We start from the raw sequence: 19412 nt of genomic DNA, 5'->3' as shown, positions 1-19412 counted from the left end.
TAAGGGAGTTTCAGCACACTCAAAGAGCCTGAAACAAAATCTCAGGGGGCTGGGTTGAAACGTGCACATTGTCAATCCCTGCAGAACTTCCCAATGCACACAATGGAATCACAATCCTCCACATAACCATCTTTAGTTTGGTCATCTAATACAGGCCATAGCCCATGATCCGTTCCTAACCTATCCTTCCAGGGCTGGGCATAATCTCCCTGAACTTGAAGGAATTCAGCCACCTATCTAATACCTGCCTGTTCCTTCTCATTGCTGCACTAGGCTTGAGGACAGCTCTGAGCCAAGTGTCCATAGATGCTCCATTCAGACACTGCTGCTGGCTTCAACCTGCACCCCCTTCTGATTCCCAGACACTTACAGAAATCCCCAAGGTTTTATTTCTGATGTGCAGAAATAGATCCTTAAAAAAGCCTCTTTAAGACCCAGCTCCCCCGAGAGCTCTATAATCAAGAGGAGCTTTCGAGAAGGCTGAAGGATTGGTTTTGTAACAGTTACCTGTTTGGGAAGCAGAGGTGCGGAAAAGGAGCATTGCTGCGGATAGAGGCAGTGCAGAAGACTACATTAAGATCCAGCTTTCAAATACCCACAAGATTATTCTTGATTAATCTAAACTTCAGAAGGTATTTGCACTGGGGTCAGACAGACCTCCAGCTTTCTTTAAACACATGTTCCTTCTTCTCAAACAACACAGGAGAGCCTTGCTACAGAACCTGCTTAGTCTGAGCAAACTAGTTCCTTAAGCAAAATTCCTCAGGAAGCATTCAGTTAGAAAAAGCTTGGCACTGCAGATTGAGTTTTTCTAAAACAATAGCAAAAATAGCATGTTTAGTTCATCACTTTACCAGTGGAAAAGACACCTACATCTATACAGGCACAGCAGGACAGGAGAACTTCTTGGCAGCTGAATCACTGTTTCACAGCATTAAGATCCTCTGTCTGTCTGAAGGAGGGGTATGCATGCTCAGTTCTGACCTATGCCATCTCTCACCTGCACACTGTAACAAACCAACACACTCAGGGCATTTCCTGAAAGTCCTGCACACATGGAGCTAAAAGAGCATGTGGTCCACCAGACCTGCACTATTAGCCTGCCTCTGTACCCCTGTCTCTTGCACAATGTCAGGACAAGTATTGGCTATCACAGATTCAGCCAGGTTGGAAAAGACCTTTAGCTCATCCAGTCCAACCCTTACCCCAGCCCTGCCAAGGCCACCACTAACCCATGGCACTGAGGCCTCGTCTCCACGGTGTGTGAACACTTGCAGGGACGGTGACTCCAGCCCTGCCCTGGGCAGCCTGTTCCAATGCCTGAGCACCCTCTGGGGAAGGAATTGTTCCTCAGCTCCATCTAAACCTGCCCTGGTGCAGCTTGAGGCCATTTCCTCTTGTCCACATTTTGTCAGAAGAAAGATTCTTGGAGGCTCACTGCCACTTTGTGCCTTTGTCCCTGTCTTCTCCCAATGGCCACTGGGTGGGTGATGAAAGGATCATCCTCAAAACCACCCAGCAGGAATTACAGGTGTAAAGAACATTTCTAGCATTCACCTCCCAAGATACAGAGTTCAACTGCAGCAAATATTCTATACTGCACATTTAAACGTGCAATACTGAAAAACAAGGGGAGCACCAAGATTTACTGGTGGCAAAAGAGCCATCTAGAAAGCAGCCTGAGTTTGATGCCTTGCAGACCCAACCGGGTTTCTCTTTCTCTGTACTTTCTCATTTGTCACAGAGCTGAAATAAAAAGAAGTTTCTTATTAAAAGCTACCTAGAACATCAAATCCCCTGCAATAAGAAAGTTAACAACTGTAAACCCTGTCATGTCTCTGAGAAGCAGAGGAATTATCTTGTTATCAATTTAATAATGGAACATTGAAGTAAATGATGCCATCCACTGACACCAGTAACACCGTCTCTCCTGGGAAATTCATGTTGGTAGAAACTGTCAATCTAGATGGATATGGACATATGAAACATTGTACCTTCAGTCCATAGATCTATCCTTTCTCTGCTGCCTTAATAAAAAGATTCTGCATGATGATAAAGACAAAGCAATGCAGAATGCCTTGACACCGCTGACCTATAATTCTGCTTCTTGTCTCTCTTTTCAGGGAGTAGAGAGTAAATAATTTAACAAGCTCTAACCAGCCATTGTTTTCCTCCTTAGCTTGCACTTAGAATACATTCAAGGTAATTTGAGTAAATGAAAATAAGACAAGTAGGGGTATTAGCATGATTCTTATTTAGCTGTCTGTCTTATTAAGCAAATCTTCTCCATAAAGCTCTATCCTTACCTTGTTGCTTTGTATTGCGAGCTCCAGTTGTTTATCAGAGTGAAGTGGAAGCGAGATGTAACAGACTGACACAAACCCAGGCCAAACACCACCAGCATGCAAATAAGTCTCAAAAAGCTGATGATGGGGATTTGAAAACATCACCATTTGCTCACCCTACAATATACACCAGATCAGCATAAGCAGGACATGACAAAGATCCTCTTCTCAGGCTAAACGGAGACACTTCTTTTCAAAGGCAGTTATTTTCATAGGATGACTCTACTCCTGTGAGTTTCTTTGATGGGTGCCTGTGAGTACCCTGGGCTATAGCTGCAAATGAAAGCCAAGAGTTGTTAGGATCTAACACCCTCAGACAAATAAAAACCAAGGGTTATGAACAAATCCATTGCTTTGAAAGATAACAAAATGCTGTAGCTTTGATGGGAACACAAACCTAAAGAGATTGCTCTTTAGGACTGGCTGCACCCATATGAAAACAAGAGTGCAGCTTGGTGGAGTAACTACTCCTGTGCCACGTGAGACTCAGCATTCTATCAGCCACTTTCAGGGTAGGAGTTAAGCTACCACGACCTTACCCTGCTTGTACACATAAATGTGAATGCACAGATCATGCACATGGCATGTGGGGATAAATGAAAAGCTAACTTTCCATTCAAACATTTAATAAGGGTCCTACCAACTTGGAATGTGTCTGAAAGCAACCTAAAGGGACAGAAACAAATGGAGACTTTCTGGTGCACCCATAGCTCCCACACCCCAGGACACATTAATTAAGATGGGGTAATTCCTGAAGACTGAAAAAGAGACTTGGAATGTGAGCTCCTCAAACCAGACATTTAATGGAAGAAAATACAGGCCCTGTACGAAACGCTTCAGAGAAACTCAAGTATTTTACATTTACATTCTATGACAGACTGTTGAAAATCTCAGCCCTTCAGGTAAACTCTTCAAATGCCATTGAAAAATCCCCATGTAGCTGAAGCCTTCCCTGGGAATTTGATAGAATCTTTGGGATTTTATTTTGCATAGGAAACCTAGATCCTATCCTAGTTCAACCTTTAGTCTCTCTGGCAATGCTGGAAAACAAATCCATGGGTGAATGGAAATTTGCATTACTGAAAGGAGCAGACTCGAGGTAACAAATGCTGCATCCAAGAGAAGAGTGCAGACAGACACTCATTTTCAGCAGTAGTCCTTGCAAACAATACCTGCAAGTCCTTGTGGATCTGCCATGCCCCTGCTGTAGCTTTGCACTTTCCACACTGATTTAATATAAAGAAAAAGCAGAGGAGGCCAATACAATATTGCAGAAGCTAATAGAAAAAGGATATATCTAATTCTACACTATTTCAGACACATGCTTTGACCTGTAGCAAAGGCTTTACACCAGGGTGCTGACACATTATTGATTCTTCAGACCACATATGGAAAACAAAGCTGGTGAGAGGCAACACAGATCTGTGGATATGGCTCCCCCCCCCCACCTTTAGAGATGTTTCTACCATCAAATTATGTGCCCAGAAATACCCACAGTCCTTTTAACACACCTTGCTAATTGTTACTGTCCATCCTCACAATAGGAAACTATGCTCAAGGGATGTAAGCTGCTCCTACAGAGGGAATGAGCAGCCGTTGTCTGAAGGGAAACCAAAGACCTCTTTTCCAGCGCCTGACTGCTTCTGGATACATGTAGATATATTTCCCCTATTACAGCTATTACAATAGCTGCTTAACTTGGGAGAAAACAAATTCAGTAGAAAAATAAAGAGACAAAATGAACCCTGAGGAACTTTGTTGCCTAACTCCTGCATTCAGCCTGCTCACAATTCCCCAATCAAACATGTCTCTCTGCATCCCTGAGAAGTCCAGCCTATCTCCTCCCTTCTCCATCACCCCCAGGGCTTCTTTTAATTCACTTCCTTGGATTCGAAGGCTCAAGAAAACTCCAGATACCCGTGCTGGATGAGGAGAATGTAGCTCAGAGATGAGAGACAGAAAACGCTCCTTTTTACATGTTAGAGCCCTGTGATCTGCATCATCATGTGACATTGCTGGTGCCAAAGCAATGCCTGGGAGGATTTTGTCAGCCTGGTTGCAGCCTCCACAACTCACCCACTCTCTTCTGCTCGTAGTGATGGACTGAAATCACTTCTAATTTACCTGATTTTGCACAAACAGCTCTTAGGTGAGGCTGTACTGATCGATGAGGGGATGCTCATTAGGAAGCTGTGTGGGCTATAAGGCTTCTCCTTCCCTCAGAAAATTATCTGAGGGCTTTACACACCAGCTGCACGTGGGTGAGACCTCTCAGTCCCTTCATGCTGTTCCATCCTGCCTGGTCTAAGTATGGGACTCCACAGAAAAAGAGAGCTTCCTCACACTGCAAAACCTGCCTGCTCCATGGGACGGATTCACCTCATCACAGGGCTGGAAATAAGGGTCATTTACAATGACCAGTGGGACCCATTCCCACTGGGACTTCACTGAGGAAAGGAACTCTTACAGGAAGTCTTTCTGGGATATTTTCCTGCTGGAAAGCATGGAGGAAAGGATGGTAGAAAGCTACAGTGCACACAGTAACGTAATAATAACTGTTCTATCTATTGATCTTCATTTTCTTGTGATACCTTTGCCTTTCTCCTCCAGACACTAGAATGATTCTTGTGAAGAGCACTTGAGTTTCCACTTCTCTGGGCATCCTCTCTAAATCCATCTCATTTTCTCTGAATGCTCTGATTTTCTAACCGATTTACTTTGAGCAGGAGGCTGGACTACCTCACCTCACCTTCCACGGCTCCTGCCAACCTTGGGTTATCTATGAACCCCCCCTGCACACATACACATGATCAACAAGTACTTGTGTCGCATTCTCTTCATACTCTTGCACCAAGCAGAGAGCCACCTATCTTTAGCAATTCTAACGTTAAGCCTATTGAGCCTTTCCCAGGCACACGAACCTGCTGCAGTCTGGTATTTGTTTAAACCTGGCTTTTACCTGTGGATTTCCCTTCTCTTGTCTGACACAACCTGCAAGCTACCGCGTTTGCTCCCTTTCATCGCTGTCTCCACTGTTCCTTCCTTGCAGGTCCAGTGGATTGATTTTTCTTCCTTGTTACCTTTTTTACTTCAGGTTTTGCTCTCCCCCTTCATTGTACTAAAGCAAACAGTCTTTGGGTCTACTTCTTCTGCCCCCACCTAAGCCCATACAGCACCGCTTTGTAATCAGACTCAGTTGTTACCAAGGGCCAGCTCAGACCCATAGCCTAGCAGCAAAGTCATCCCTGCAACCAGAGCCTTCCATCCACCTCCCTCACAGACAACACACCAACCTCAGACTGCAGCAAAGCCAAACACCAGATGCACTCACATATGTGCATTGATTCCTACCCAGCTTTCACCTCTCCAAATGAGTAAGAGCCCTCCTGACCTGGTGGAAGATCTCGTTAGGCCCATGTTAATGGGAGCCACAGGCTGATTTAACAATAAACTTGTAGCAGCAGTAGCATTTCTTGTAGTGAATGAATTCTTATTGCACTTTTCAAATGAATAGCAATAAATGGGCACTCAATAGAACTTTGCTAGTAATATCTTTTAGGACTCTTTCAAAGGGAAAAAAGAGACGTTGAGAAGGTGAGGCAAGCCAGAAACATTTTCCATGGAAAAAATGTCTCATATACAACTATTTCTATAGTGAAAATTATATTCAGATAGTCCCTCAGCAAAGAAAGAAACTCCACTTTTTGTCAGGCACAGAACTTTTCAAGGAGAGAAGATGACACTTCATGCTTCCCATCGAACTCGGTTTCTTCCTATATCCTTCCTATTACCCCGTTATCTCCCAGCTGGCCCATAAATTCTGTGAACAACAGTGCCACTCTGCACAGAGCCTCATGATGGCAGGTCTTAAGTGCTCCCATCTGAGAGATGATCAGAAAATCTCGTGAGTGGGCAGCTTTGCTTTTTATACATGCAGACATTATAATTTACTTAAGCAGTAGCTGTTATGGCTGATGACCCAAGTAGCTTTTTGGCTGTGCTCCAGCAGCAAAGAAGATGCAAAATGAAGGGCTGGAAGTTGGCAGCTACCTTCTGACTAATCTTTCCTCCTCAACTGCCAGTTCCACCCACCCCTTTATCTCTTAGGAAAGCTTATGTGAAGATGCTGAGGAACTGAAAGAGGCCTTACTATTTTCACTAAATATTTGGATGTTTAATAAGATGGTTCCCTAACTTGTTCAGCCTGCTGCTATGGGATTGGACACTTCAACATTGAAATGCATGGAACAGTCAACAGGATTACAGTTTAATTCAAATGAAAGCACTGTTAAGACCAATTGCCATGTAATGTTGCAGAGATTTTATCTGTGACTCAGCGGTGAGGATGTGTGGTCCCCAAAAGATAAACCGAAAATACATCACGTGAAATGTGGATGCCTCTGGCAGAAGAAGTCCTCCTAGGAACCAGTGGGGTGCTGACAGCACAACATTAAGAGGATGCAAATGTGACTTCCATCCATTTTTAATGCTCCCTCTTTACCTTGAGATACACAAACTGCTCATAAGTAAGAATGAGAGACCTCATAGCAGCTTCCAGTATCTGAAGGGGGCCTATAAGGATGCTGGTGAGGGACTTTTCATTAGGGACTGTAGTGATAGGACAAGGGGTAATGGGTTAAAACTTAAACAGGGGAAGTTTAGATTGGATACAAGGAGGAAGTTCTTTACTGTAAGGGTGGTGAGGCACTGGAATAGGTTGCCCAGGGAGGCTGTGAATGCTCCATCCCTGGCAGTGTTCAAGGACAGGCTGGACAGAGCCTTGGGTGATACGGTTTAGAGTGAGGTGTCCCTGCCCATGGCAGGGGGGTTGGAACTTGATGATCTTAAGGTCCTTTCCAACCCTAACTATTCTATGATGCTAATTTGGGGTACCTACAGGATACACATAACCTCCACACACCTGAGCTGTGGTTAACCTAAAGGAAACATTCTGCAAGTGTATTCAGATTTGAATCTGGAGGTATATCTGGCATAAATGGCTAGGTGACCACAAATGGTGTGCTTAGAAGTCTATCAGGTTCTTACCCTGAAATTTAGCAATACAGCTTTAATGTATATATTTTTTCCATACCTTAAGACCTTAACTAGCTGTTACACATAGACAGAACCAATCAACATCACTACAAATTTACAGCAAAATGTTAAACATCAAAAAAGAATTAAAAGAAAATTGAACTTCTATAAAATACATATGAGGAGCCCTGCACGTATTTAAAAAACAAAAACAAAACCATGGGAAAGATATGAAAACAAAGCAGTGGAAAAGCATTTTTCCTTGGAGTTGTGAGCCATGGAGCTGCAGTGGCAGGAAGCAGGAGAGAAAACTACTCTATTGGTTTCTTAGAGTTTCTCTTTAACTTGAATGGCCCCTACAAAAGGATGTCTGTAGGTCTCCTGGAAAGAAGCCTTTAAAATATTCTTTGGGTTTAAGTCTTCAGTAAGTAAGTGCTTCCTGTCTTGTTTTTCCTTCGACAATGTAAAGAACATACCATCTCCACTACAGATGACAGCACAAGGCTTAGACAGACAAACAAGTTACTGCTGATTTATGAGTTGTTGGGCAATCGGCTGCTTCAGTGCTCTCTCAAAACCCCAGAACATACTAAATCAGCCCAAAATTAAAGATATTCATAGGAAGATGAATTAGCTTGTATTTGCTGCACTTACAAATATGCACATGGATAGTTACCACGCTGACACACAGTCATTTGCTATCCCATGGTAATTTATTGGGATGTCTGTGTTCACATAACAATATAGCAGGCTAATACTATATGAAGAGGGAAATAGAGGATGCTGCTCTTTGGGTCCTGCTGGCCACCTGATTGCGCATGTTTAGCAGTTGCTACTTAACCTAAATAGCAAGTACAGTTAAGTAGCTTCAAACAGGCCATTAAAGGCAGGGTGAACTAAGATCTAGGGCATGGAAATACAACAGACACAAGAAGTTTGGTGAAAATGACTACAGAAAAGTTTATGATCCTAGTTCTTAACCTCAATGTGCATAAAAAGGTCAGAATCAGTGCTGAGCGAATAGATGAAGATCAGTTCAGAGCCCACTAAGACTTCTGCTAATCTACATGTTCCTCTCAGTGGATAAGGGAAAAAAATCCAACATCTTGGAACACTTCATCCCTACATTTCACTCTGAATTTGAGATCTTTCCATAGCCCCCCTCCCCAGGAAGCACAGGAGGCTGGGATACAGTCCAGCTGCTGTCAATCACACTGAAGAACTGGCTCCAATGGTGAGAGATTCCAGCATGTGCCTTTCTTGTCTAAGCTAGAACATGCCTGCACAGAGCCAGCTCTCCTACTATCGACACAGCTCAGATCAGTAAACTCTTTACTTGCTCCTGAACAAAAATAAACAGTTTGATGGTGTAACTGCAGCTACACGAGGGTGCTGCCAGGACAGCAGTTAGACGCAGTTGTATTTTTAGCATTCCTAGCCTACATAAGTATGTGAGCAAGACTTTTAAATATAGACCCAGCCTTCATGTTTTTCTTCATTAGAGCTCTAGCAGAATGCCTCCCATGTAAACCACATCAAGAAAGCAAGCGCAGAATATGGGCTACAGGAACAGCATATCCTTACTACTCTGATCAAGTATAAATTTGCTTTATTCTTCTTATGATTATAATATACATTTCATAAGAGAGAAAAAGCAGGATTATCTACATCAGATACACTCAGTGCCTCATGAAAGACTAACACCACATCCCAGCCAGCACAAATGAATGTCAAAGCTATTGTGCATTTGAAAAGATCAGATTTTGTAATTTACCCAATTGCCCAAGACAAACATGAAATGAAAACCTGGGGGGGGAGGTATTTGGGGGGTACCCATTCTGCACAGGCAATACTAAGGCCAGAGGGATTTTGTCATTCTGACAAAGTTCAGGTTCTCATTTTGGTGCATCATTGACTGCTCCTCACTCTAAAATTTTGCCCTTTGGGGGTTTCTTCTTCAACACTGCCACAAGGTCATTTTCTTCCCATCCAATGGCATCTTCGACATCCTAATATTAAAACAATAAGTACCCAGTAAAGGGCATTTCCCAGGGAGTAATGACTGGCTGGGAGGAGTTGATGGCCCGAGGCACTGCTGAGGGCCATTAACCCTGGCTGGTTATTAACGGCCCTGCACCAAGGTTGTTATTGCTATTTTAAGCGCATATTTGGGGGGGTGAAATGGACATCTTAGTGTACAGATTACTTTTAACACACGATGCCACTTCTTTCGTTGCAGTTTACGGAAGCCATTTCTAGGAAGAAGGAATGCTCTGCCTGATACCCAGCTGGATTTCATGGACCATTTCGCAGCGCTCCATTGCGCACACAGGAACTTACCAAACTGAGAAAACAGTCGGGTATTTGAAGAGCTCTTTGCTTTGCTCTCTAAATAATAGTCTGCATAGAAAAATAAAAGGGAATTCAAACCTTAATGAGACGGATGAGCAAAACCACGCACCTCTTCATGTCACTGTCAGCACTTACATTCCAGAAATCTCCTTTTAATCACCCTGTCTTTCCGTTCAGCGCATTTCCTTTGCCAATGCTCCCGCTTAATGACCATTCCCATCTCTCTTCAAGAAAGGAATCTTTAGCCAAAGCACATCCTGAACCAGCTTCAGCTGATGCTGGCCATTAAGGAGTTTGTCTTTCTCAATACTGGGTCATATTCTAGGAGACAGTTGGTGAAGTATTTCAGAAACTGCTTGTATTTTCTCCTCGTTCTTACCCTAAGGCTAAAGTTTTAAAGGCACCTTCGTTTTTCTCACAAAGCAGTGAAAATTGCTCTTTTCTTGCAGGGATCAATAACTCACTCTTCAAATCAAAAGGGTATTCTTAGCGTATGTACAAATAGTCCTCTGCCTTACCGAGCTGCCTACTATTTGTCAAACCTTAGCTGTGAAAGTAAAACAAACTGAGTAAGTCATGGCTTTGGAACATGCATAGGAAGAAAGTACAGTTCGACACCACACAGGTTTCTCCACAAAGCAGTACTTTCCAAGTGCAAAGCATAAAAGATCTCATGTTTCTCCTCAAGGTCCTAATTTCTCCCCAGAAACAGCTGGATCATAGATTGAGGGTAAAACCTTGATGCATTTACTACATGGCTCTATTTGCAGTTACAAATTGCAGTTTCCAGCAAAAGAAACGTGCTTTCTTAAAATGAACTTCCCTCAGCCTGATGGCTGGAGTGTGTTAAAACCCCAAAAGTTAACCTTGGGGCAGTTGGGTCCAACCAATATGGTGTCCTGCACCATCATTTGAACATGCATGATCAGACACTGTCTCTCAGAGTTTCTTGTTTCTATGTGCAGGATCACCTGGAAATACACTGGCATAGTGATGAGTTCTGCTGTCTTCTCTCCTCCTTCCCCATAAATTCTGTATTTGATAAGATTTATTTCAATGCTATTCAGCATTAAGCTGAGATTTTCATAGTGCTCTCTCCTGCAATCCTAGTTTAGTTAGCTTACATTCAATCACTATATACATAAATTTAGTACTGTTTTATCCCATGTGCATATTTACATTTATCTGCCTTTAATTTTACCTGGCAATTCATTGGCCAGTCAGTCAGTAATACAAGACCCTTCACAACCATTTATAATCAGCTCTCATCTTTGTCCCCCTACAATAGTTAGCATTCCCAGCAAAGTTTACATTCTTGAAATCCGCTCTTTTCCAGATTGTTAATAAGCATTTGAAATAGCACAAAACACAGCAGAAACCCCCAGGGAATTTTACTGGAGCTCTCTATCCACTGTGAACATGGATTCTTTCTTCCTTAGCACCACTCCCTATGTTTAACTAGCTACTTATTCAAGGGGTTTCTTCCCTTGAATCTTAGGGAATTTAACTGTTTTAAAGGAAGACCCTACCAAATGCTTTCAGAAACCCAAGCTCAATTTATCACCTGAGATTCTCTTGATGTCTCCAAAGAACACCTTTTTTGAAGGCACAGCATACTGCAGAATGGGTTTCTTTACTGTTTTTAGGATGCAAAGTCTGGTTTAGGAGTGGTGAGGCACTGGAATGGGTTGCCCAAGGAAGTTGTGAATGCTCCATCCCTGGTGGTGTTCAAGGCCAGGTTGGACAAAGCCTTGGGTGACACGGTTTACTGTGAGGGGTCCCTGCCCATGGCAGGGGGATTGGAACTGGATGGTCTTAAGGTCCTTTCCAACCCTAACTATTCTATGATTCTACGATTCTATGTCTGCCAGTGAGCACGCACCAGCTCTCTGTTACCTTCCAAGCCTCCAGCAGAGCCACTGTAGCCCCCACAACTGTAAGACATGCTGAAGATAAGATTTTCCTGTTTTCTCTCTTTTTTCCCCACTATCACCTAATCCTCCAGAAGCGCCAACCTACAGCACCAGACTTGGTAGCTTACTCCCATCTATCTCTATTAATATTCAAGTCATATGAGGCTTGAGCATTTTTTTATGCCTTGTGGAAAAGCCTTTCCCATGACGTTTTTCCTGCCAAGAAGACCCAACACATCAACATTTCTGTTGTTGGCATCTGTTTGTGCTCACTTACTTCTGCACATAGAAACTGCTGTGCCTACAGGAACGGACGGGCACTTCTGGTGTAAATCAGAGCTCTGCTTGAATTCCTCCTTATATGTGCCCACAGGAGGAAAATGTTTCCTGCTAACTCATGAACAACTGAATCAATGCCAAGAGCAATGAGGTCACCCTGAGGGTAGAGGACAGCAGAAGGTCCCCTGGAATATGCAGAGGTACATTGTTAATGTGGCTGCTCTTCCTCCATGTCAGCTCCATTCTCTTTCCTAGGAAGCATATTTTTGTTTTCCATCCTCCCACTTCCTTGTGGTGAAGGATGAGGAAAACAAGGGAAGGTGTTCATATGCTCCCTGCTCCATAGCCTTTTCCATCAAGTAGTCACTGGAAATTGAGGAGTCTTGGCCACTCCACACTAGCTAGGACCAAGTGGTATAGTTCCTGGGCGAGGTAACCAGTATGAGTGCCTTTTTCCAACCTCATCCTCCCTCTTCTGCTAGGATTTCCTCTGATGTTAAGGGACTAGGCCTCCTGCCAGTTTTCTGTAGTGAAAGGGATCTTTTCCATATGGTGAATTTAACAACTGCTGTGTGGGTTTCTTCACCTCCTACCAAGCATCCATGACGGCTGGCTTTGGGAAGTTTAAGCTGCAGCAATAACAACTTCTGGAGTTTTTTAATGTGATTTGTAGATCTGAAATTCGGATAAAGGAAGCCAGGTAGCTGTTCTCCACTACTAGGCACTTCCATATCCCAGCCTGGGGCTCCCTTCCCTTATGCTCTGTCTGTTCATGTGAAAAGCATCTGGGCATTCAGCAAGGGTCCTCTGATAGGCCTGAGAATGCATGGTGTGTGCCCTCCCCATGCAAGTCAACAGTATACTGGTTGCAAGTAAGGTCCACATGGGCACAGCCCTACCTGGTTGTTTAGAAATGGTTTATTCCAAGTTTGTAGGTGGTGTGACTTGTCAGGATGTCTGTGACTTATCACATGGATGGAGAGACACCTCAGTAAGTATTTGGAGTACAAAGTAGTATTTCCTTGTGATGGAAAGGCAAATCTATCTATACTAGTCCAAGGAAGAGATGGTGCTTATGATGCTGACAATCTGATCTTCACTTCTGAACATGACTCCTGCAAAGATGAAGATGAGGGTTCTGCTTTGCACCTCACTGAATTACCTGCATTACAAATGCTATTCCAAATCCCTGTGCCTTTCGAATTTGAAACCCAAATGGTAAACCTGCTATAACCTGAATCAAGTCAGTGGCTGGCATCTGGAAATGGAAATACTATGTAATGTAAATGTAAATAGTCTACACAATAACCCACAGATCCTTGAACACCCATCAGAAGTGAAAGCTGTAATAATGCCTGCAAAAATACACAAGCTCTTCCTAACACATCTAGTGGGAAAGCCAGCTTTGACCTTCTCCTCACAGTAAAGATGTTAAAGTCTGTGATTCTTCTGTATCTTGAAAGGTTTTCCACCTAATGTCCCTTTATTTTTAAGTCTCGAAGGAGTTCTACAGCAGGTTTGGATATTCTGGGCAATGCCTCTCAGGAACCAGATGATAAAGTCTACTACTAGTAGTATACATATATATGTACATAAATGTCATTTACAGTCCGTAGACAAAACTGCTGTTAAACCCAGAGCTGGTCCTACACATGAGCTTGATATGTAGGACTCATTTCAGGGCTCACTTTGGCAAACTAATCAACCCTACATGTTAACTATTGAAATTATGATTGTTGCTGTTGCAAATCTCTTACTGTTATTTAGCTAATTTCAGATAACCTTTCTGAACATTGCATTTTTCTGCACCAGAAGTTATTGAACAGGCACTCCCTTATGCCTGTTCAACTGCATTTTTCTTGATCTATGACCCCTCCTTTCCTTCTATGCCCACAGAGTAAACTGAAAACAAATGTGGCTTAATGTGTTACCCCCTGGCCCCAACCCCAAACCCAACCAAAACTGGCTGCTCTATTTCACACCTCTACTGTAGAAACCTGCTGCATAACAGAATAACCCCATTCCAGGAGATTTCAAGCAAGACAAACCACAAAAAAAACCCAGAGCTGGAATGCAGGGATCTGTTCTCACACGCTCTGTAGCATGGCTATTCCTGACACACGTTCCTGGGACATTCTGAACAAAAGCCTGGACAGAAACACATCTTTAGCCTTGAAAAGCTGATCTCTGCTAAGGAACTGTCAGAGAGGCTGTCAGCAGCATTCTGCAAGCAGCAGAACAAACATTAAGATAAGGAGAGTTTTCAGCTTAGTTTTGGGATCCAAGGTCTTAATGTTCCTAGCAGAAGAGGTTTCCCAGTTCAGAACTGAATCACAGCATCAGTGCCCCAGCTAAAAATGTGGTACCTTGGGTACGTTCCCTAGAGTCAAGCAGCAGCACAAACCCATTTCCGTCCAGTTAGGAGGCCAAAAACTTACTTTTAAGTATATTTTCAGTAACTATGTCCATCTCCTTCTTCCTGACCACTCAGTTTATACTGTAATGTAGAAAAGTGTTTGACCATTTTCAAACCTTGCTCTTCACAAGCCTGTTCTCCTCAGTGCAAATGCTGAAGAGCTTGCAGGATAATACACAACCCTCATTTGGCCAGCAACTAGGCAGTGTAAATACACAGATGTGCTTACAGGAGCAGAAGAACAGACGTCTATGCAAGTAGGTGACTTACCTAACTCAAATGAGAAAGCTGAGCTACAGTAAGCAAAAGGTTTGGATGAGGAAGGGCAGTTTGCAAGGTTTTTCTGGTGGAACAAGGAAACACAAAGGGAATCACGTAATTTGAACATTTAAGGATAAAAAATGCTGAATACCACTGTATGTTTTAAATGGTCTCAGTCAAGTTAATGAAATAATACCTGACGGAGACACCTGAAGTACCGGAAAGAAAACAATCCCACTTTTAACTGCAAATCATTACAACAGATCAGCACCTGGTTAAAAATTACGACTAATCTTGCACCTGTACTGTGCTAGCATCCATTTTCTGTGTGTTCACATGTGTTTTACTGCAAAAAAAACCAGCAATAGTGGTGTTAAATCAACTCCATTAAAAAAATCCCAACATGAAACAGCAAAGCTTTTGATGAGACTTCACAAGCAAAGATACAAAATCCAGATGATTTGTCTTTCTGCCTTCTCCTCTGCCTCAACCCTTCCAGACATTTCACTCACTGCCAGTGGCACTGAAGCAAGTTTCTGCTAGTGACAGCTTTTGCCCTAGTCCACTTGAAGAGGATTCAGGATCGAAGCTAACAGACAAACAGACTGGGAATGACTGGCAGTCACAGAATCATAGGATGGTTTGGGTTGGAAAGGACCTTAAGATCATCCAGTTCCAACCCCCTGTCAGAGATAACTGCAAGCTACAGGCAAGAACTGGGAGTCCAAAGACCCAAAGGATGAGGCAACCCACTACAGGGGTGAAGACAGCACAAGGGAGACGCTAGTTCCTGACTTACAAAGGCAGTATGTCTCAGTTATGTGACATCCCCCACTGAGCTGTGACTGGTGGCCCTGTTTTGCACAACCCCTTGCAAAATTCTGTTTATCTTCTAGGCTTTGTTGGGGGAATTTAGCTGCTCTCTTTGTGTTACGGTTCGCTTCCTCTTAATGGGTCGAGATAGGATGCTGTTGTGGGATCATCTCCTCGCTATGTTGCTAATACCCTTTTCATTTGTAATATAGATCTTACCTTAAATGACTTGTATTACAGAGCAAAAGTAATTATGGGTACATTTGGATTTGCTTTTAATATTTACTGTAGCAAGGTAAGGCTTTTGTACTGTAATTACTTGTTTCCTCGTCTCTGTTTGGCCTTCATTTGAGCAGAAAAGGTCATTCTTAATTAAGTTAACCCAAACAGTTCTCAGAGACTGGTTTTGGTTTTAATCCAACCCACTGAGTTTAAAAAGGCTTTTTAGAGGAGTGAACAGAAACTGGCGAAGCTGGGGGGGGGGGGGGAGGGGGGGGGGATCTGCAAGCTCTAATTGTACAGACTATTTCAAAAGGAGCACTAAGAGTTTTCTACTCAGGGGACAAATATCTGTTTTCACTTAGCAACAAACTTACCATTATGACAGTTTTGAGATGAGCACATGAGCACATTTGAAACACCCCTGTGTGCAAAGCCAAGGTCTGCTACTCGGTGCTGCTTCCTCTGTGCCCATGCAGGCATTACCAACCTCAAAGATGCCACAGCCAACATGCAGGAGCTATATGCACATTCCCAAAGTAATAAACTCAAGTAGTGAGGGATGATCAGAAGATGCTCACCCTGGGAGCTACGGAGGACTGAGGGTAATTCATCCCACACAGAGGCTAGGGCTCAGAAAACTCCTGTTTTCCTTTTGAAACTGCTGCTAGTGCTCTTCCTCACAGATTATTATGAAGCCCAGTCAAAGCAGATAAAGTCACATGAACCTCAGCAAAGAAACACAGCATCCATCCACATCCACATCCATATCCATATCCATACCCAGTGAAGCCGGGTATTAAACATGCAGCTCTTGACGTTTGCCATCAATACAATGTTTTTAAACATTTTAATACTTGCTGATGTCTACATCCAGGAACAAAAAAATACAACAACCCACCACCCTCACCTCAGAACAAACCCTGATTGTCTTCATGTCAGAATACATTCAGGAATGTGAGCTTACTTTGTTCACAGCTGAACCAGGGAGGCAATAACTTCCAAGACAGAAGATCTGGAGGCTCTGGGATTTCTACCTCTATCCATTCACAAGAATGACTGAAGAGAATTTGCTTTCCACCTCAAGGTTCTAATTCACTAGAACAGCAGCTGAAAACCATTTACGCCAACTATCAAGCATCACTGCTCCCAACTCTGTTCATCACCTTTTAGACAGATACTCCCCATAGCCCAGAAGGCTCTAACAAAACTCCATCCTTGTAGGGAAGTTAACTTTAAGTCAGTATCACTTCTTTTTCTCCTAAAGCTGCCAATTTCTTATACAAATAATAGAATACCTTTCACATCTGCATTACGAATGAAAAGAACAAAGATTCTTTTCATAATGAAACCCAATTCACAACTAAATTGATTATTAGGAGTTACACCTTTAAATATGACCTTAAATACAAAATTATTCACAGCAGAACTGACAAGCACCCACGCTGGGATCAACTCTTCCCCTTGATATTATCTATTGGGATGCAAACATCAGCCTAACAAAAAATCATGATCACTCTCTGTTTCTCCACAGTCATTTCATAAAATCAAAGATGATTTGGATGGGCTTTTCTGGTTTTTAATAACATCTATGCCAATAAGGCAACTGGCATTCTGTTCAATAAATACTAAACGGGAGCTTTCACACATCTATAAACTGGACATTCTAACTAAGCACTTTAGACTGAGTGGTACTCACCCTGTTTGGAAAGTCAGCCTTCAGCTCAGCAATACTTTTACACCAATATGCTGCTGTTTTCTCGCTGATCAGTTCAATGTTTAGAAAAGAGCTTTGGCCCGGGCCGTAGAGAGGACCTGAAGTAGTTCCACGCACAATCCTCGGAGAAACATTGGTCACAATGTCCTGCAAAACAGTGGAACCTTTCAGACTGATTTTGAAAAGTGAAGTATAGATCAGTGGTGTCAAGGACATAAGAGGAACAAAATATACAGGTGTTTCAAACATCTACTGTTATTACATTAGGATTTGTAGTGAGAGGATGAGGGGAGAATGCTTCAGACTGAACCAGGGGAAGTCCAGGTTGGATCTAAGGCAGAAGCTCTTCCCTGTGAGGGTGCTGAGGTGCTGGCACAGGGTGCCCAGAGAAGCTGTGGCTGCCCCATCCCTGGCAGTGTTCAAGGCCAGGTTGGACACAGGGGCTTGGAGCAACCTGCTCTAGTGTGAGGTGTCCCTGCCCGTGGCAGGGGTTGGAGCTGGATGAGCTTTAAGGTCCTTTCCAACCCAAACCAATCTGGGATTCTATGTTTGATACACTGGCATACTTTTGCTGCTGACTGGACCTGTGACCCTGACTTTCCAGCAGAGAGGCTGGTGGGCAGCCCCTCTTTGCACTTCACCTGTATAGTGTAGGACACTGCCAGGGATGGAGCATTTACCACCTCCCTGGGCACCCTGTGCCAGTACCTCACCACCCTCACAGTGAAGAACTTTGTCTTACATCTAACCTGAACTTCCCCTGTTTAAGTTTTAACCCATTATGCCTTGTCCTACTGCGACAGTCCCTGATGCAGTGTACCTCTCCAGCACCCTGCAGGCCCCCCTTCATCACCAATGAAAGCATAGGATTAAGTGAGATCAAAATATATACCCCAAAATTATGGCCATTCAGATCAATACTGCGAAGCTACAACATTCCCAAAGCTCAACATGAGGGTAGCATGCAATTTTGAAACACACAGTACGTACTCAAAATGTTGACTTGTTTCATAGCCTTAATGAAGCCGCAATGTCACCCTATCTATAGCACCAAAGAACTGTACATTCTGACACTGTTTAAACCGAGAGAGAAACATCAATGGCAAAATGTTCCTTTTGCCAATTTCCAATTAGAAATCATTTTGAGTAAAGGTCATTTATTTCCCAATGTATCAGAATGATTTGTTTAAGTACCCCTCCTCACCATCTTGTCATTTCTAGTGAGATAACATGAACCTCCATTAGTATATAGCAATTAAGGTCAATTTACATATTTTAATTAAGAACCATCCCATATAAAACAATTAGGGTAATAGGCACACTAACTGGATTTCATAACATTTGGACGTTTTTCCAACTAGATAGACAGGAAACCTTAATTAGCATTAATTAGCACTGATCTGCATATGTTTGATAAGGCATACCCTTGCCACAAAAGATTATTTATTCCTGAATCTGCCAAACGCTGCAGTTCCAGAGGATAAAGGGACTTTTCTTCACATTGTATGTAAATTTGAGGCAATCCTCATTTGCTTATAAAGTTAATCATTATATAGTAAATATGCACTAACATTTTATCCTGATAGATAATTATATGTCCATTTATATACGTAGAAATCACACAAACTAATCTCCCCAGTTCATCTATTTTCAGGCCTAATAAGTCTGGAACACGAACATGACAATAATCACTAATTTTCCTATTATATTTTCCCTTCATCACAAAAGCTTCATGCCCCTCTCAGCACTTCTCTATGCAGAAGACCCACTTCCATCAGTTTGCTCCACGTTATCCTCTTGAGCATTTCCTTCCTTTTCAATTACCTCAGAAGAGCTGGTGCTTTGACTTGATCCCAGAAAGGTTTTCATACTTACAGGCCAGTGCTATCGCATCATCCAGCATGGTTAAAAACAGCCAATGGCTTCAAGGCTGGCAAACAGACCTTACTCCTGCGAGCACAGGGTGCACATGGTCATTTGCCAACAGATACAAGTTCTTTGACCATGCTGCAAGAGACCACGAGCTCCCTTTTACCGTTCAAAGCAGTCAGAAGCTATGCAGC

General features: G+C 42.9%; 1 protein-coding gene across 2 annotated transcripts in view; it reads right to left on the bottom strand.

Moving 5' to 3' along the window:
• DPYD (dihydropyrimidine dehydrogenase) overlaps positions 1 to 19412 on the bottom strand; it is a 361213-nt gene that overhangs the window by 111325 nt on the left and 230476 nt on the right. For both annotated transcript variants that reach the window (XM_061379095.1, XM_061379096.1), the window contains exon 14: positions 17332 to 17496. In XM_061379095.1, the coding sequence (XP_061235079.1) occupies positions 17332 to 17496 (165 nt within the window). The remainder of the gene's footprint in view (positions 1 to 17331; positions 17497 to 19412) is intronic.

This window comes from Neopsephotus bourkii, unplaced genomic scaffold, assembly GCF_033783945.1.
Source record: "Neopsephotus bourkii isolate Nb327-2 ecotype Australia unplaced genomic scaffold, CSIRO-AGI_Nbou_v1 NB_1768, whole genome shotgun sequence".
Classification (NCBI taxonomy): Eukaryota; Metazoa; Chordata; class Aves; order Psittaciformes; family Psittacidae; genus Neopsephotus; species Neopsephotus bourkii.
This window is presented reverse-complemented; position numbering and strand designations above follow the sequence as displayed.